At 35.3% G+C, this 17,793-nt stretch overlaps 1 protein-coding gene across 1 annotated transcript in view; it reads right to left on the reverse strand.

Annotated features, from left to right (window-relative positions):
* Window positions 1-17,793, reverse strand: part of pcdh15a (protocadherin-related 15a) — a 361,007-nt gene that overhangs the window by 93,949 nt on the left and 249,265 nt on the right. Inside the window, exon 23 of the mRNA XM_067421546.1 lies at window positions 4,699-4,839. Coding sequence (XP_067277647.1) covers window positions 4,699-4,839 — 141 coding nt within the window. The remainder of the gene's footprint in view (window positions 1-4,698; window positions 4,840-17,793) is intronic.

Below are 17,793 nucleotides of genomic sequence, written 5' to 3' on the forward strand. Positions count from 1 at the left end.
TCACATGGCTTCTGGAAGAAGATTAACTCAGCTAATAGAAACCTATGATCTTGTAGATATTTTGAAGAACTTCCTAAAGACAATATAATTAGGGTCCATTTATATAATTTGTTGTCATTAGAAAGCTTGGAAAGATTTTATGGTTTAATCATCAAATTAACTTTTTTTTAGAGAAAGTTCTATTATACCAGTAAGTTTTTCAGATCATAGCTTAGTGTAAGGGTGTCCCCGACTAAGGATTTACACATTCAAATATGAATTTGACACTCCACACAGCAACAACGTAAAAAAACAAAAAAAATACTGCCTGCCAACTGACAGGCGAACTGACAATGGCTTTCTTCTTTAGCTTTAAATAAAAGGTAATGTGTTGTAAACATTCGTAAAACGTTCTCATAACATTTTAAGCCGCGATCGAAATTCAGAACATTACACAAATATATTAAAGAACATTTTTATAAATAAACCAGCAGAGCACCAGGTATAGGTGGCCTATCCATTGACTATTATATGTCTCTTTGGCCAGAAATGGATGCTGATTTGCTTGCTGTGATCAATGAAAGTTTAGACTGAGCTGCCGTGCAGTCCTCACAGTGTTTCCAAAGTTAGGAGACCCGAGTGACATAAAAAAGGTCTGTTTCATTGCTGTGCAGCGATTATAAAATGTCATCTAAGAGCTAGCTGTAAGATTGAGTAAGGTTTTGTAGGAGGGCATCCACCCTGATCAGACTATTTGATAATATTAATTTTAGATGTTGGTAAACTCTTAAAGGTCCACTGAAATCAAAATGTAAGTTTTTTAGCTTTTAGTATGACTGTTAGCCTTAAAGTTATGAATAAGCTGGAATGTTCCAAAACTATGACAAAATTTGCATTTAGGAGGTATAAGCATACAAAATGTACAGTCTCCCACTTCCATTAAAACGAATCTCAGATTTTGGTGACATCATCGCAGACTTCACTTTCTCGTCAAATCTTCTGTCCAATCAAAATGCTCTCTGGAATCTAAAGCCCGCCCCCTACACTGCTGAAGCTGCTGCTGAAATCGGTCAGTTGTTAACACACATTTACTAATTTCTACATGGTGAAAGGCACATAGCACACTATATATGTGATAGGAGACGATTCAGTGTAAATATGCTTTCATTTTAGGCGAATAAAGTCTGTTTTTACGTTAGTTTCACACACCGCAGCAGCTCACACACCCCAACGGCTCTGGCCTAAATTTAGACACGAGAGCGCAGCGCGGATCATATGCGTGAGTCCGCGCAGACAACAAACATATCGACCCCTTTGAATTCTGCACAGAATGCTGCATTTTAAAGCGATATGGATGAGATTATGATGATAAACAGTGTTAGAGGAACTGGCTTTACCAAACAGAGAAAGGTCCGCTCTTGCGCTCTAGTCAAACTGTATATTAACAAAACGCTATTGGCTGTTTCAAAAAAGGGGAGGAGCTGCTAACAGCTGAAGCCATTTCAGGGGAAATTACGTCAACACATTGAATAATGCGGCGTGTTTCAAGGCACTTAAGAGGGCCTTTAAATGTAGATTTTGGATTAATATCAATAGATAAAGGAAAAGCTTTGATCATGTTAAAGATATTTATGAACTCTTTTAGAGGCTTTTGTCTTTAAAAGGTTTTATTGATAAAATAAGAGTTTTGTACTGTGATGTTGAAAGCATACTGAAGGTAAATAGTGACTTATGTGCCCCCTTAATGGCTCTTAGAGGCATCAGACAAGGTGTGCTCTTTCTGTTATAATATTTAGTTTAGCAATTGAACCACTGTCAAGAAAATTTAGAGCTATAACAAATTGTGAAGCTGTTTTTAAAGGGGGGGGGGGGGGGGGTGAAATGCTGTTTCATGCATACTGAGCTTTTTACACTGTTAAAGACTTGGATTCCTATCCTTAACATAGACAAAGTTTCAAACACTAAGTTGGACTTTTGATGGAGTATTTCTGTGTCAAAAATGCTCCTTCCGGTTTCTCACAAGTTTCAGAGAGTTTTTTTCGAGTATGGGTCCGTTTGACGTCGACAGAGCGGAAGGTCCTTGTATAGTCCGTACGCGCTCTTCTCCCGGAAGGGTGCACGCACGTGACTAGAGTGAGAGAGGAAATGCACGCCCATAAACAGTGCTCTCAGGTGCAGATCCACTCGTCCGCGCAACACTTCTGTCGCACCGCGCTCCACTTTATTCCTATGGTCAAACGACTTCAACGCTTCAGCACAGCATTCCGGGAAGGCAGCGCTGCATTTGAACCGATTTGAATGCAGAAATGACGAGAAGAGTCACGACATCACGCTTCAATCGTGTCGCAAAAGTGGATCTCCACGGTCACTGCTGTCACAGGACTTCACAAAATCAACAGTTACCAAAGAAGTGTGTTTTTGACGGAGCGGTCCCAGCGATAAAGGTTCACGGTCCTGTTTTGGAAACAGGCAGTGAGTTAAACTGCTTCAAATGTCTATGTTGTTGGCTATCGTCGCGTAAGTAAACATCAGTAAATGACACGATCGTGTATAGTTAATTTATCAATGGAGCATGCAATGTATGGTGTGTGTTTAAATACATTTGTTTAGCTGACTAATATGTCAGTTTGTTTATTGTAAAACTACCCAAACATAAAGTTCAATCTATTTCACCTTCCGGATCTGATTCTAAATCATATATGTATTAGTTGAATCTGATTGATAGCTATGGTTTATTTAGGGTAGTGTTTTTCTTTTCCACGATGTCAGCTTTCAGAAGCTCTCATGCAGTAGCTCCGCGCTCGTCATTCTTTAGCTCCGCCCACAAAATACGCCTCCAGCCGCTCGTTTTTTTCCGGAAAGACTCAGTACAGCCTATCTTTCTTTTATAAATATAATAAAACTAAAGATTTTTCGGAGATATGAAGGATGCAACACTACTGTATAGATTGACATGAGATTGACTGAAACTGAGTGTTAGGTGATTTTATTGTTGTCTCGTCTGCAAAAGTAAATTGGAAAAAAGTGAGGATAATTTTAACTGGGATAAGGCTTCAAGGACAATCCATTCTTACGGCTGTTCTCTCTTTTTCTCTCTCTCTCTCTCTCTCTCTCTCTCTCTCTCTCAATGTCATGGTATTTCATTTTTGTCTTTAAAATGTTGGTGTTATTCTGTGGTGGAAACAAGCTTCCATACTCATGTGTATTCAATGTAAAATAAAATAATTTCACAACAAATTTCTTGATGTTTAAAACCTGTATACATTTATAATCTTGGACATCAGTATTTGTTATTGAACCATAACCATTGTGTCAAAAAAAAAAAGATTTTCCATAGTAGAGGAGACAATAACTTAAGTGTTTATGAAAGTTATGTCAGAAATACACACTATTATAGTTTTATTCTAGTGATTCCTCTGTGTTTTTTAATTGTATATGATAAATGACTGACCATGAAGTAAACCTGAAGGACATCATTTGTCATTGCCGATAATTGGTCCTAAGCTTGAGATTGGCCGCTATAAATAAACAAGTGCCATGGTTGCATTTTGTGCTTTTTCCATCATATAAAAACAATATTCTGTAACTCTGTAACTCATTAATAGAAACAGTATAACAAAAAGAGCAATATCTATTGCATATATGGCATCGACAGAATCACTTGGTTTATTCAAAAGACAGGTAAAAACTCATCTCTTCCATGAGCACTTAATCTTATCATTAAAAAAAAAAAAAAAAAAAATTGTAACTCTTCCTCCTCTATTTTTCTCTTTTCCCTCCCTATTCTAGTTTTTGCTACTCGGAGTAATATCCAAATCTTTCTTTTTAGGGCACTTTTTGCGTTTCTTCCCCTCTTCATGACAGATTGCTTCCTCTACTCCTTGTAAGTCGCTTTGTATAAAAGTATCTGCTAAATGCATAAATGTAAATCAATGTGTATCAAATGACATGAAATGACATTTTATTGTCGGCAATGCGGCCATCTATACAAACCATTTCCAAATCTCAAAATCTTAAAAACATTAGAATGAGAATCAAACTGACCTCAGCTCAGAAAAACTTTAGCTTGATGTTGGATTTCAATAACATGAAAGCAGTACACTTTACAAAAAGGTTCATTAGCATTATCTAATTGATGAGGTATCATGAGCTAAAAATGAACACTACTTTTCACAGCATTTTTATAATTTTAATACACTAAATAATGTTAATTTATACATTTTAACTTTATTTAATGTATTATGAACGAACATGAATTAACAATGAACAATAGTTTATTAATAAATTAATTTTTAAAAATGCTGTAAACGTATTGTTCATTGTTACAACAGTTCATGATACCTAATGCATAATTAATTGAATAAATTACCATAAAACGTAATGTTTTGAAATTTTATATGTCCAAAAATCAAATGTATGCAAGCCATTTTCATTTTCCTATCTGTTTTTTTTTTTACAAACTGCTATCTTAAAGGTTCCTAATTTTGCTTTGCAGTAGGTTTAAAAAGGACAATTTATTTTTACTTTCTCTTAAAATTACATAGCAGCTTTTTCTCACAGTGTCTGAAACTGTTCAATAAAGGATTAAGTCTTTCTAAACCCCTCCTTTTCACAAGAAATTTCCTTGGGAGGTGTGTGTGTGTGTGTGTGTGTGTGTGTGTGTGTGTGTGTGTGTTGGGTACATAACAGAAGAAGAACAGCCTGTTGGCCCAAACTCACCTTGAAAACAGTGTTGGGTTGTTCATTCAGGTTGACTTTGGTGATAACTCGTCCTGTGTCCATCTCTACATCAAAGATATTTCCACTGTATGGTGACAGATCCAGATCCACTCTGTAGCGCACTTTACTGGCAGGCATACCCTAAGGGAGAAACACGGTTAGTATCAACACATCCCTAAAGCACACCTACTTAGATTTAAAGGACCAAGACTGGTTTATCATTATATTTAATTCTATGCATCACATTATTATATAATTACAGATTGCTATTGTTATCACTGCTTCAAAAGGGGCTTAATTATATATTCTTTCTATGACATTATAGTAATTTGCAGAATATTTTCCAAAATGCTATTTCCCATACAATAAAAGAAAGCAGATATCAGTGGCTCTCAAGCAACAAAAAGGACAAAATTGGCCTCATTTTCACTCTTTCAAGTATATCTTGTGCTAGGAATGCACTGACATTTAAGTCATTATTCATTTAAAGTTACACATCATGTCAGTTTCTACATCAATGGCATTAAATGTCATTTACGCTACCACACTGCAAACCCTAACACTCAAAATAGTTTTAATAATAATAAAAAAATGTTGAGTAGTTAACACAAATGAGTAAATAACAAATTTGTTATATCAAATGAATTTGAGTATTTAGATTTTTTTAAAGTTCACAAAACTGACCAATTTTAAGTAATCCAAAGTGTTTCATTGTTTTGTGTTTTATGCACTTGTTTATTTTAATTTAGAAAAACTAAATTTTAACTGAAACTGGGCTGGGATTTCTATTTCATTCGAAAGGGAGAGTAAATTAAGTGTAATTTAGCATTTATTGATTTAGCTAGTTAAAGCTAGCCAAGTTTCCACCACTAAAAATATTTAAGTTGAGATTAAATAATAATTGTAAGTTAAATCTATGAATTAGCTTACTCTAATATTTTAAGTTAAGAGCAATCTAAAGATATGCATGTTCTGCTTACTTACTTCAAATTATAAATTATAAATAAATTTTTACAGTGCAGGTTTTACAGGTTTTACAGTGCATCCAAAAGTTGCACTGTAACCATACATATGTGGCATAATTTCTTTCACAAAAAAAAAAAAAAAAAAAAAAAATATATATATATATATATAATATATATATATATATATATAAATATATATATTTGTGCCTTAAAAAAAGAACCATGTATATATGCTATCCATGAATATTTTTTGTTGAAAGAAATTATGCCACATTAAGGAAACATTAAATTAATCAAAAGTCACAGTGAACTTCAACTCTTTTGAACATTTATTCATCAAAGAATCATTTTTTTTAAACGTTTCCACAAAAGTATTAAGCAGAACAACATTGATAATAATAATAAGAAATGTTTCTTGAGCACAAAATCATCAAATAAGAATGATTCCTGAAGGATCAAGTGACAATGAAGGCTAGAGTAACGATTCTGAAAATTCAGCTGTCCAGCTGTTCAGTAAATATATATTTAATGTAGAAAATAGAAATATAAAAAATATGCCAATGGTGTTAAATGATGTTTTCAATGAATTTGTGTTGGTCTTTTTTGGAACTTGACAGAATATTGTCCAAAAAAGAACAGCATGAACATTCTGCAAAGCATCTCCTTTTCTGTTAATCATACAGGTTTAGAATGACATGAGAGTGACTAAATTATGACCGAAGTTACATTCTTGGGTGAATTATTCCTTTAAACGATTGACTCTTTTTTTGAATAGCTAGTTTGAACTTCCTCAAAGGTCTCTCAGGCATCGTGTTTTGTAGAGCTACAGAGAGCTCTGTCTGCCGCACCTCATTCTACTGATACTTTACAGCTCTTCCGTCTGGCTGCGTCATAAATGTTTGATGCTTTGTGCTGTGGTAAACATACAAAGTCATTTATACTGCAGGAGAAAGAGACAGAAACAACATCACATTTACATCTCTGACAGCCAAGAAATTAGTTTCTAGTCTTTTTTTTAAAGTCCATGTCACAATTTTTCCATGGCTTATTATTTGTGTCATATGTCTTTGGCACCCCCCCATGTTTTCAAAGCCTTATTTAAAGAAGAAATGCATAATTTAACAGCTTCTGTGGCAGGCCATAAAAATAAACAGCACTGTAGTCTGCTTGACGGCAGACGGCATGAACAGGAAGAGTAAAACAGACAGATTTACCTCACCTGACCACCCTAATCTCTGTTAAGACGATCACACCACTTCGTTTAGGGGAAGTAAAGTTAAATCCGATGACCTGACATTACTGTATCACTCGGTGCTGTCCCAGTTTTCATGTGTAAAATCCAGTCATGTTGCCAAAGAAGAAAATCAAATGCAGGCAATATATGCTATAATAAATGTGCTAGAAAAGTCAAGCACCCATACAATAGCATTACCTGATAATTGGTGACTGGATGATTTTTTTTATTTTTTATTTTTTACTGCTATCTTTACTTTATGTTTAAAGTTTAGATGCAATAACGTATTTACACCTTTCTATAAGGTCCCATTAGTTATTACTAATTACAGTACATCTAACATTAATGGCACAATATATCATTTTTGCCACTAGAGTTTGCTTATTCCAAACAAATGAGTATCTTAACGACACCTTGACTTTAAGGAAATCTCCGTCTTCACCTCTACAGCGGGTGGAAAAGAATCCAATGGGACTCGGGCTGAAATCATATTCATGGATGACCTAATGTATTGAAGACTTATTAACGTTACTGTAGTTTGAAGCAGGGTGGAGCGGAACGAGGCCTCAGGATATACTGCTAATGAGAGACAAGCGCGACACGCTGCCCGTTTCTGCTTTTTCCACTTCTTCCACTCATGTGTATGTGGGGTAGCACAGCACTGTTTTATCATATTAGACACATCTGAGTGTGTTGAAAGTTATGTTATAATACTGTACGTTTGCTCTGTGGCTACAATGAGTAACTATTGTTGCACACTGCAGATATTAGGCATGGTAAAATATGGTACTCATGGTAAATCAAGAAAACAAGATTTAAACAATAGGACTAACTGTGTTAAGCTATAAAACAATGACTCAGTTTCTGTCGATAAATGTTTCTAAACAGTTGCGCCACTGTCTATTAAAACAAAATATATTAAAGTGTCTTTAGGGTTTCTAAATTAAAACCGGAAATCGAGGGTATGATGTCATTGATAGGCAATGCACAGACATGGTCCGTGTCCTGGTAAAAAAAAAAAAAAAAAAAAATATATATATATATATATATATATATATATATATATATATATATATATATATATATATATATATATATATATATATATATATATATATATATATATATTTGTGCCTTAAAAAAAGAACCATGTATATGCAAATTAGTCCCACCTCCACTCAATACATTTGTTTAAGTATTTATTAATAATTGTAAGCATTAGTTAATTAAAAACAACTATTCATTGTTAGTACGTTACCTCAGATCCATTACATAAAATTAACAGATTCAACATTTAAGCTTTAGTAATGTACATTCTGAAAAATAACTAAGATTACTAAATGCTTTATATTGTTAATCCATCCATCCATCCTCCATCATTTTCATCTTATCTGGGGCTGGGTCACGGGGCAACAGTCTAAGCAGAGACGCCCAGACTTCCCTCTCCTAGACACTTTCTCCATCTCTTCCGGGGGAATACCGAGGCATTCCCAGGCCAGCAGGGAGACATAATCCCTCCAGATATGTCTTCCCCGGGGTCTCCTCCCGGTGGGACGTGCCCAGAACAACTGCCTGGGAATGCATCCAGGAGTCATCCGAAACAGATGCCCGAGCACCTCATCTGGTCCCTGTTGGTGTGGAGGAGCAACGGCTTTACTCTGAGCTCCTCCCGAGTGACCGAGCTTGCACCCTATCTCTAAGGAAGCACCCAGCCACCCTGCGGACAAAGCTCATTTCGGCCACCTGTATCCAGGATCTTGTCCTTTTGATTATAACCCACAACTCATGACCATAGGTGAGAGTAGGAACATAGATCGACCAGTAAATCGAGAGCTTCGTCATTCAGCTCAACTCCTTCTTCACCACGACAGAACGGTACATTAGCCGCATTACTGCAGAAGCTACACCGATACGATCTGTCAATCTCCTGTTTCATTCTGCCTTCAATTGTGATCAAGACACCGAGACACTTGAACACCTCCACTTGAGGCGATGACTAAGATAACTAAATGCTTTAGAAATATTGTTCATTGTTAGTTTGTTATATCAAAAGTTACATTCTTATAGAAGTCTTGATGCAATATTATGATAAAACATCTAAAAAGGATCACAATCAAGCACAAAGGTACACTATATTACGAATAAAATTACGGCTAAAGGCCATTGTAACCCTCTTAGACGAAAATGTATGTACCATCTCAACATTTATTTTCATCAAGAGCTGCAAACATTTTTTGGTCAAGATCTTGCAAGAGTGCAACAATGCAAGAGTCCAGCGCTCTGTAAATCTGCTCCAGCACATTCCAAAGACTTTTAATGAGTTTACAGTCTGGACTCAGAGGTGAATATTCATGTGTGAAACTGATTCATCATTCTTCCTCTAAACCATTATTTAACTGTTTGCGCCTGATGAATCTTGATCATTGTCGCCCTGTAATATGACCATGATGTGTCTTCTTGTGTGGTTGTTTAAAGCTACACTGTGTGATATTTTCCCCCATGTAGCGGTGTAAAGGTATATGACAATCCAGTGAATATTAGTTTCTGTTCCTCTCAATTCCGATTTTGTTTTAACTCCAATTGGTCGGTGTTAAAACGACCACTCCGTGGCCGATTTAGCCCAAGATTAACATGGCTTCCAGTTCGACCTCGTCAATGAGTGCCATCGAGTGTTAAAACGCAAAAAGCGAAGCTTGAATTTACGGGTATGTCCCTCTTTGGCTAATGTACTGTCAAGATGGAGGGGCAACATGGCGACCGGCATTCAAACTCCTCACCCGTATGGATTTTCAATGGCATATTATAAACTTACGAGAATACTTAAAGAAGTAAATATACATTAATGAGCACATACAATTTTTGAAAGAACTAAGTGTTTTTAGCTAAGAATAAACTAAAAAAGTTACACAGTGTAACTTTAAGAAATGAAAAGCTACGCATGCCATCACAAGAACTGTTGCCAAACATATAACATGCTAGGACCACAATAATCACTGCAATAATGATCCGGTCATTGACTCTTAAGCATTTGCCTATTTAAAGGAAGTGTAGATTGTGGCCAAAACTGGTACTGCAATCACTTTCAAATGACTGTAGAGCGGTGTATCCCCTCTCCCTCTCCCCCTCACTTGAGGTTGCCAGATAGTCTGCAGGATTCAGCAGGAATGTTTGTAGCTGTAGCTGTGGTAACTAGAGCAGATCTGGCAACCCGGATGCAGAAACACTACTGACTTTGTGATTGGTCGATAGGTGGAGTGTGGAGCTTCAGGCCAAAAAACAACATGTACACACCAACATCAGTTGAGGGCTGCAACAACAACTTTTAAATGACAATATCCTGGCCAGACTACAGTTGTCAGTGATATAAGTATTTGAAATTAACATGATAATGTCTAGTGACATATCAGGGCCATTTATGATTAAATGAAATACATTTCTTACATACAGTTCCTTTAAATCCAAACAGCAACTTTTGGTCGTGCAGTGTACAAGGCATTACAAATCTTAATATTAGTTATCTTACTTTTTAAAAAACAAAAAACAAAACAAAAAATTAATTAAAATAAGCTTTCCCTCTGCATTAAGCCATGAAATTAGATAGATCTCCTTCCTGCTGATACAGGATACAATCTGTTAACTGTTTAATGTATGACGTTCATGAGTCATTTTCAGCGGGTGTCACTGTCAACACTCAAATGTGAGTCAGTCACATTAGTGGGACACATTAATTTCTGCCTGGTGATTGTATTCATGCTGTGGCGGTATGATTAATGGCTGCAGGTTGTTCTGCTCTGTAGTGACACTTCAAGGATGGAAGTCCATTACTCATCCCTTTAAATCTTTTCAAATAAAAGGAAGTCACCACTCAGGACATGAGGTTCAACCAGCATAAAGGCAAAGGAGGAGCTTTTTATTACCTAGTGACCTTTGCAGCCGTGCATATAAATACCGTGTCATTATCTCATTCACCGACACTGTCTGGAAATGCAGCGGTACTCGTACTGTAATCAGAGTTTGAGCAGGACCCTAATGAGGACGATCACTTCCTGTCCTTGTTCCACAGCACGCTTTCCTATCAAGGCCATTTTCGAGAAGGGGATTTTAAAAGCGAGAATTATCTGACTTTAATTCCAGTCATGCCTGAGAGAGACAGAGATTGAGCTACTCCACGTCTCCATGGTGACTCACAACACAACCAGAATGATGAATCTGGTATTTCAGTGGGGTATCCAGGGTCATCAAAAATACTTTCTTCCCAGACATGAAAACGAAAAACACACTTGCCACACACACACACGCACACACTTTATTTGTGAAATGTGGGGACATTTCATAGGCGTAGTGGTTTTTTGTACAAACCATATTTTCTATCCCCTTACACTGCCCCTGCCCCTAAACCTACCCATCCCAGGAAACATTCTGCATTTTTACTTTCTCAAAAATACTCATCCTGTATGATTTATAAGCAGTTTGAAAAGGGAGGACATGGCCAATGTTTCTTAAAACACGACACCCAAGGTGTCTGAAAGTTTTTAAAAAACTTGTTGTTAACAGATTCAAAAAAAAAAAAAATATGAAAACAAAAGTTGAATTTGTTAACATTAATAAAATACATTAGTTAGAATGAACTAACAATGAAGAATACGTCTACTGTATTTAATCTTAGCAATGTGCCTTGTGTTTTAAGAGCAAACCCGTGTTCTGTACTTCTGTGTGATCATCCATTTAGGCCTATCACTCAGAAGTAAATAAAAAATGTAACAAATGAAACTAAAGAGCTTTCCCTCATCCAGGTGAATGAAGAAAATGGCTCAGCGTCAATACCACTCATTTCTGATGATTGACATCACAGGTTTTACCTGTATTTTGCTACTGATATGTGAAAGCTATCTTATCGCTAAAAGATGGAACACTGTAGCTTGTGTGTAAATCACATTTGGGTATTTACGTGAGAAGTTGGTTCTTGTAATTTGAAGGTAATTTATCAGGATTGCTGTGTGAAAGGGGCTAGTGATTGGTGCTGTATGAAATAGAAAATCACATTATTAAAGGGGTCTTTGATTATGATTTAACTTTTTTTAAAATTTAGTTAGTGTGTAGTGTTGCTGTTTGAGCATAAACAAAATCTGTAAAGTTACCATGCTCGAAGTTCAATGCAAAGGGAGACATTTTCTTTTATAGACATCAAGCAAATACTTTTACACTAGGCTGCTTTGTGAACTAGGGTCGATATGAGAGTTTTATAAAAAAAAAGTTATTACAAAAGGATCCGTACCAACTCTTCATGATCCAGCTTGTAGAGCAATACTGGTCACGGCAGTAATGAAAGGGACAACACACACTATTACAGAAAAAAAAAACATAAGGTCTACTGTTTCCAAAGTGTTTTCGTGTAATTCGCTGTGTATGTTGATGATAATGCAAGGTAGAGAGAGTGTTTATTGACAACACTTTAATGTGCCCTTCTTTTGCTGTTTTATTCAGTTATTATGGCAATTTTCTGGAGTGAAATCAGATGCTTCATCTTTTGTGTGATGTACAATAAACTTTCATCAGTAAAGTTTTGGTCATCATTCAGACAGGGTCCACTACAACAGGTTTGTAATAATAATGGATCAAAGCAAGATTACAATATAAGTTATAACCGTAATTAAACTAAACTATATGTTCTATCTCCATGCATCCTTTATTCTCTGGGTCTCCAGCTTTCACTGTCTGACTTAAGTTCGAACTAAATACAGCTACTGACAGATTCGGATGTTTTATGTGTGTGAGATTGTCCTTGTATCGGAGTTCTTGAAGCTCTGCCCTCTTCTTGAAAGGGGGCCGGAAACACCAGCTCATTTTTATTTATAGGGACACACAAAAACTGCACATTTTTGCTCAGTCCCAAAAAGGGTATTTTTAACATGCTATAAAAAATTATCTGTGGGTATTTTGAGCTAAAACTTCACACACAAACACTAGGGACATCAGAGGCTTATTTTACATCGTGTAAAAAGGGGCATTATAGGTCAGCTTTAAAAATAAATGTTTCCTTTAAGATCTGCAGATAAACTTTGAGATTGGAAAAAGGTTTTTTTTTTTTTTTTTGATTTTTTTGAAGACTCATTGCTTTAACAGTTAGCACGACAAGAACTAGCTTGTCACTTTGGCATTGTCAGCGTCCTTGAACTCAAAATAAAAATGATTGGAAAAAATAAAAAATAAATAAATAAACTCAAAACCCTAGGCAATGTTGTGTCTCTTTCTTGCAGGTTAAGCTCTATGTCAGAGAATCCCAGCAGCATATACCTCTGTCAGACACTCCTGTCCCCTACGGTGATGTAAGCACACAGGGTCCTGCTTGGATTCAGTCACCTTAAATACCACTATACTCTCACCTGCGATCAAGAATTGTCCAGTCTTATAAAACCAGTTATCGTTATTCACTAAAAATCTTTCTCTCCGCCATGTCATCTCATTCTTATCCACAGTTTTTTTTTTCAGATATTCTGTGCATATGATGCTATTTGTGTCTAATAAATACCCTAAAGCTCAAAAAATGGTTTGAGTAGAGTAACTCAAATTAAACAAATTAGTTAAAACAAATTAATGTTTATAAGTATTTAGAACTTTCTTTTTTCTATTGAGTTCTCAAAACGGACACATTTTAAGTAATCTGAATTGTTTCATTGTTTTGAGTTTGATGAACTTGTTTATTTAAATTTAGACAAACTGAAATTTAACTGGAACTGGGCTGCAATTTCTACTTTCCAGCATGCTTTGCCATGGCACTCAAAAGGGACAGTAAATTAATTAAGTTTGTTATTAAATTATTATTATTTATGTTTTGCAAGACTACCATTAAGTGGAAGATTTAGCAAAACAAAACACTTTTGTCGATATTGAGGTGGGGTACGAGTAAAGTTAGGGACAGGTGTGGTGGTATGGGTAAGTTAAGGGTAGGGTTAGGTGAAAGGGATTGTCAATAGCGTAATTATAAATGTAATTACAAAAATTAATTACAGACGTAATTAAATGCAGGATTATTCTAATGTAAGTACATGTAAGTGTGTCCGCATAGCGTAACCAAATAGCAAGGTGGCATTTTTTTAATTAGCTAGTCAAGCTTACATTACTAAAAATGTGGGATTACATGATATTTTTAGGTTAAATGTATGAATAAGCTTTCTCAAATATTTCAAGCTCAGAGCAATTAAACCGTATGAATACTAAATAAAAGTCTGTAAGTTCCAACACCAACAACTAGACATGTGCCGATTTTCGATAATGCGATTTATCACGATAATGAATATGCACGATATTGTTATTGTGGGCACTTTAAAATATCGTAAATAATAATTTATTAACAATTTATAATTTTTTTATAATGCACTCAAGAATACTTTGCCCATCAACCGTATAAATGCTCAACACCGCTGTATTCTGCGTCAAAGGGAAGCGCTCAGATGTAAACAAGCCCAACGTGCGTTTGCACATGACTGAACCGGTGAAGGAGCCGCGCTGCTGAAGTGCCGCTCAGTGACAGCAGAAGGCGCTGATGAACTGCAGAATGCAGCGTTTACCCTGGAAACCCCCACAAACAAACAAAAAACCCTTGTAGTTTTTAAAACAGCCATTCATCTTTTGTAATCTCAATGTTGTTCATCACAGCACCAAATACTTAATACTTAAAGACTTAATAGGCTATATATTTTCAAACAAACATTTTTATGTTTTAATCTGGACTACAACATGCCCTAATAATTAGAACTGTTCTGATTATTTGTTATTGTTCAGTAAAACTTTGAGACATACGACTTAATTATTACCAAATTGACAATGAAAAATACTTATAAAGAATTAATTATTCTAAGTAATGTTAAATTCTTAGTTACGGTTTAATGACATTACAATCAAAATCAAAATAACTTTTTTAATGGACCTAAGATAAAACTAACAATGATCAGTATTTCTTAAGCAACATTACCAAAAACATTATACTTTCTGTACCAAATGTAGCTATTGCTCAATCTTAGTTAATGCATTAAATAATGAGACCTTATTTGTTAGCCTACCTGTTGTTCTTTATAGCCTAATTCTTTTGCAAAGAATTTTGAAAAAAAGTTTGAAAATTGTACTTTTACAGCTCTGAAAAAAATCAAGAGACCACTTAACATTGATTTCTCATTGTTTCTCGATGTTAAGTGGTCTCTTTTTTTTCCAGAGCTGTATATATTTTTGGTGCACTATTGTATTAAACATTCAGTTATTTTTGTTATTACAAAAATAGTTTTTAAAGCTGTTATGCTATGGCAACACTTTTTTTGCAACTTATTTCAATATAGTGATAATATTGTACATCGTGATGAAATCGGCACATGCCTACCAACAACAAATCAAAATGTAAAGGTTTAACTAAACTTTACTAACACAATAAAATAAATTAATTTAGCAAGGACATTAAGTTAATCAAGAGTAACAGTAAACACATTTATAACAATAAATGCACATAAATGCAGCCTACAGTAGGTGTGAGCATAAGAAACTACTTCCAGAAACAAAACAAAAATCTTACAGACTTTTGAACGATATAGTGTATATTTAAGCCATTTCTATGTGGAATATGCAATTTTATGAACCTATTAAAGACCATATTTTAATATCAGTCAATGTTCAGTTGAATAAGACGTGGGCTAAAAAGTGCTTCCAGCATCCCTGCTGTTTCTTTGAATGCACCGTAAGCAGCACCAACCATAGCTCATAATTCTGTGACAACTGCAACGACCACGCAGTGAAACATTAAAAGCTACACATTTCAACAGCAACATCACAGTTCATTTGAACACCCACTAATGAAAAGGCCGTTCCTGATCACCAATTCAAACACTTCCTGTTTTTTATAGGCACCCCTGCTGCGAGCTTTGTTTCCCTTAGAGGAAAGTGATGGGTACAAAATTGACCATGGCAAAAAGTGAGGCTTTAAATGTCACCTACAGTTGCTTGTGAAGTTTGGCGGTTGTGAAAGACAAATTAACACACTTTAAAAATACTTTTATACTACATGCAGACGTCTTTGAAACTTAGATGCCATTGCAGTCCAGAGTTACAGACAGCCAATAAAGTCTGTTAAGGACACGTCCGCACACAGCATATAGAGACTCAGAAACCCACAAAGCATCTTTATGTTTTACAGTCTGTGGATGATAAACATTTACAAGCATTCAGCACATATCCAGCCCCTGGCGTGCACTGCCACTCTGAATAAACCAAACCTCAGGCAGCGAATAACCTTGTTTATGTAATTTATAAGGTAATTCGAGATGTGTCTTTGCTATACTGTAATGGCCTTGCGTTTCCCTCCAGCTGTAAAAGTTGCAGAAGCATGCCGGGCTGCGTTCTAAAACCCAATTCATGTTTTTACTCTCTTATGAAAGCACAAAAAAAATTATTTACGGATTCACAGCGTGGTGTCAAAAATCAGTGTGTGTAATTTCATTTCTGAGTCGTCTAGCGTGCGAGAAAGAAAGGCCGGTTTCCAGATGGCAAACGTAAAACGGCTCTGTCAGATCAATCAAATAAAGATGACAGAGTGGAACAAACCGATTATCCACAACAGCGGACTAACATGTTAACGCAGGGACATGTATACAGGTACACAAGCCAGAGTCTAAACTCTCAAACGAAGGAATACAACACTATAAAGACTTCAGATGAAGAAATCCAAATGAGTTTAAAGAGTCCACGGATGATATCACGCACTCAAAGAAAGAATGAACCGTAGTCTTAACTCTAGCTAACCTTATCTCAAACTTTGAGTCATTTGGAACACACTTAACCTGGCCAGGGCTATGATTTACAAGTATTTCCATTGAGATACATTTAAAATGACCGTTTATAATAGTCTTATTTGGATACAAATTGTAATCTTATTAGGATTAAAAACATAACATAATTTTTAATGTATTTTTTTTAATTCTTAATTCATTGTTCTTTATTTAAATGTGACTATTTTTATTTTAGTAGGTTTTTTTTTGTTGCTTCTACTTTTAAATAAAAAAAAATATATATAATCTTATTTTAGATAGATAGATAGATAGATAGATAGATAGATAGATAGATAGATAGATAGATAGATAGATAGATAGATAGATAGATAGATAGATAGATAGATAGATAGATAGATAGATAGATAGATAGATAGATAGATAGATAGATAGATAGATAGATAAATAAATAAATAAATAATCGTAATTTTTAACATATTGTATGTAATGGTTCGATTTACTCACAGTTCGGTTTTTATCAAAGTTTCGGTGCGGTTCGGTTGTGCAATGCTCAGGGAAATTAGTTATTAGCTATACATAATCTGCTATGTTTGCTAGGATACTCGCCAAGACGGGCATGTTGACAATGTTTGTGTGTCCCTTCAAGCGCAAGACTTGAAAGAGAACTCAATATTTGTACGCTATCTGCAACTGAGTGCACAAACACACAAATCTTCTCTCAGCGCATGCAAGTTCTCTTGCTCTCTGCATCTTGCTCTTGAATGTCTGCAAGGATTAAATGAGTTTAGCTTAAACACAAATAGCAACGCGTGGCATTTAGGTCTCACCTGCGCTCGCGCATTAAACACCCGGGTGATGACGGCGTATATGATCGAGTCACATTTGAGCCTACACTCTAAAAAATATTTCAGTGGCTTAGTAAATATCACAGTAATAATTAACTTTATTAACTTAATAAAATCTCTCAATATCATTTACTTGATGGTTTTAGTTAAACATACCAAAATAATTGACTAAAAATCCAACAGTTAATTTTGTCTAAAATGTATATTTATATTTAAGTTTTTTTCACTAAAATAATTTAGTATTCAAATAACCAATTATTTATTTTAAATATACTTAATAC

The sequence above is a fragment of the Pseudorasbora parva genome, chromosome 17 (genome assembly GCF_024679245.1).
Source record: "Pseudorasbora parva isolate DD20220531a chromosome 17, ASM2467924v1, whole genome shotgun sequence".
Lineage (NCBI taxonomy): Eukaryota > Metazoa > Chordata > Actinopteri > Cypriniformes > Gobionidae > Pseudorasbora > Pseudorasbora parva.